Source organism: Nymphaea colorata, chromosome 2 (genome assembly GCF_008831285.2).
Source record: "Nymphaea colorata isolate Beijing-Zhang1983 chromosome 2, ASM883128v2, whole genome shotgun sequence".
Classification (NCBI taxonomy): Eukaryota; Viridiplantae; Streptophyta; class Magnoliopsida; order Nymphaeales; family Nymphaeaceae; genus Nymphaea; species Nymphaea colorata.
In genome coordinates, this window is record NC_045139.1 from 3,580,950 (window position 1) to 3,583,591 (window position 2,642).

The window sequence follows — 2,642 nt, forward strand, 5'->3', positions numbered from 1 at the left end:
TTTTATACTCAGCTATTTAAGCGTTAATATTGTTTCAACTTGTATATTTCACTTTTGAACTCCTTGTTCGAGCTCTAACATCTACACCCAATAAAAAGAAAATGTATTATCAAAAGGGTGACAATGAGTCATGTGAAGGCAGAACTAAAATGAAAATATATCAACAAAAGGGTGAGCCATGAACCAAATAACATTAATTCATTACTAAGCTTAACAAAGTTTTGACAAATGAATTCAAATTTCTTCTTTTAAGAATTAGATGTATAAAGCGACAACATTAATAATAATAAAAAAAAGTGTAAAGGAGAACACTATTTGTATGTATCAATGCTCATGAGAAGCGATGCATCCGTTTTCCATTATCCATCTGCAGAAGCAAAACCACCAAAACCAGCTTTAATTAGCACAAAAGAAGCGACAAATCTAAACCGAGGTTAGTCACTAATTACACTAAAAAAACGAACAACTTAATACCTTTTCTTCTTCTTCTTCTTCTTCTTCTTTTTATTCTCCTTCGTCGTCGTCGTCGTCGTCGTTTCGCAAGGGGAAACCAGGCTCTCTACGTAAAGACCATTAATGTCCAATATTCCGCTTAGAATGGTCGTATTCTTTAGCACAGGGTCATAAGAGAAGAACTCATAGGTAAAGAATCTCGCGCTTGAACAGCAACCCGCGCTTGAACAGCAACACGATGACGACGACGGCGGCGGCGGTGGTACAGGAGCATAAATCCTCATTACCAGTTCTTTGTCGCTGAACTTGACCACAGGGTAGACATGGAGACTCTCTTTCGGGCCTCTGTTTCTCATGTCCAAATGAAGCTCCTTGTACAGTACCGTAAGGCAGATGGTGTGATCTTTGGTCCAAACGCCACCATAATAATCAGTCAGCAACCATGTCTCCATGAAAGTGCCAGAACCATCCATGTGGAACAAAGCAAGGAGCCCTCTCAGCTCCGCCACTCTCGGCACATGGCGTAAATAGCCGGAGGCACTCCAACACCTCTTTTCCGGGGAGCAACAGTCCGGAGGGAACCCAATTTCTGTAAATCTCTCTTGGTGGATATCGAAGGCGGCAATGCCGCATTCCAAATCCTCGCGAAGGTAGCTGTGGACGCGGTGAACAGCTCCATTGACGCATGGAGACTCCTTCAACTCCCCGTAGTCATTGTCCCAAGTTGTAAAAGAGTTAGGAATACGTCGCCAGGTCAGGTCCATCCGGTGAAGCGTACAGACAAGAGAGCGGACTCCGCCCTCCGTCTCCCTGTAGACGAAGAGAACCTTGTAAACCCCACCTCCTCCTCCAACGCTTTCATGATCAGGACACCATAGGAGCTGGCAGGTATGAAGGGCAGACCTACAACCCGTTTGAGGGAGGTGCACACCCTTTCCGGTGATTGGATTGACGACATTAAAGGAATAAACGCCCGTCCTCAGATTCAGCCGTGACAAGCAGAGCAAGCCATCGCGACAGGAGGTTAATGAGACGTCGCGATCGCCGGTTGGGAAAGGAAGGCGGATCTTCCTGGAGGTGGAGGCAGGGGACTCGTAATCAAAGCAGAACAGGTCGTTCATCCGTTGGTACAGGAGGTTCGTGGGAGATGCGGCCCTGGCTCGAGGAAGGTGCAGATTGTGGATGAAGTCGTGGCTGTCGATAAGATCACGCCATGACTTGCAGACCGACCTGAACCTCAACAATGGCTCTGGAGGAAGGCGAGAAAGGATCTCCGTCACTATTTCCATGGGAAGACAATTAGAAACCGACTGAGCAGTCATCTGGCTGGACTCGACGACGCTCTTTTCACCGGTACTGACGCTCTGCTTCACGCTCCTAAGTTCTTTTCTCCCCTGCTTCGTCGCCTTCCTCTCCCTGTTATTTTTCCCCATGTTGAGCGAGGAGTGAAAAGCTCTCTCCTCCTCCTCCTCCTCCTCCTCCTCCTCTGTGCTTCTTCCCTCCTGCTAACAGTCGTCAATGAGGCCAGTTACTCTCATCTCCTGGGATTTCTCCTAAAGAGAGACTTTTCCGATAGAGAACGGCAGATTACCAAGGTCAACTGATCATATTATCAGAAAGAGATAAATTTCTTCGGTATAGTAAACAACAATTTTGAGATCAAGTGGAAGTTATGATGGAAAAGATAAGCTAAGGATAGTAGGGGGGATAAGGTTAAGAAAGTTAGGAAGCCTTAATAAGAGGAATGATAAGGTTAAGAAGTTGCGCCGACTACCACTTGTATCTGGCATCTTGCTTAACTTGGATATACAAATTAAATGTGAAACTAAAGTTCAGCATGTTATGATTATCTTGTTTGTGTATTGTGTATATATGAATGAACATGTTTATATGAATGAACAAGTGTGATGGAACTAAGTGATTTATCTTCTAACCTAATTAATATGTCTTTGTGTTTATTTGATTCTCTCTCTGCTCTCTCGTATGGGGAATCAGTTTCTGGATACACAGGCAGCTCACTCTGTTCATGATAGTCTACGTTCAATCTAACGTCATAATACCAATTTAGATGCTCTAAATTGTTATGAGGAAGTGAGACTTTCTTTCCTTGGGAAGTGTCAAGTGAGACTTTCTTTTCCAAGTAATTTTATCTTGAGAAAATTTGTTGTCGTATTGGTTTCTCACATACT

At 44.1% G+C, this 2,642-nt stretch overlaps 1 protein-coding gene across 1 annotated transcript; it reads right to left on the reverse strand.

The window, feature by feature from the left end:
- Positions 1-324: 324 nt before the first annotated feature.
- Positions 325-1,901, reverse strand: LOC116246676 (F-box protein At1g11270-like). Its single transcript, XM_031618494.2, has 2 exons — positions 475-1,901; positions 325-367 (listed from the first exon to the last, which is right to left on the reverse strand). The coding sequence occupies exons 1-2, from the start codon at positions 1,884-1,886 to the stop codon at positions 325-327; spliced, it is 1,455 nt and encodes a 484-aa protein (XP_031474354.2). The 5' UTR covers positions 1,887-1,901.
- Between the last annotated feature and the right edge of the window lie 741 nt (positions 1,902-2,642).

Bases quoted from the DNA above. Each gene is read 5' to 3' on its own strand.
- LOC116246676 (XM_031618494.2), bottom strand. From the start codon at position 1,886: ATGGGGAAAAATAACAGGGAGAGGAAGGCGACGAAGCAGGGGAGAAAA. The intron at 368-474 runs GTATTAAGTTGT...TTGCTTCTGCAG, and splicing joins AAGAAGAAGAAGAAGAAAAG to ATGGATAATGGAAAACGGAT.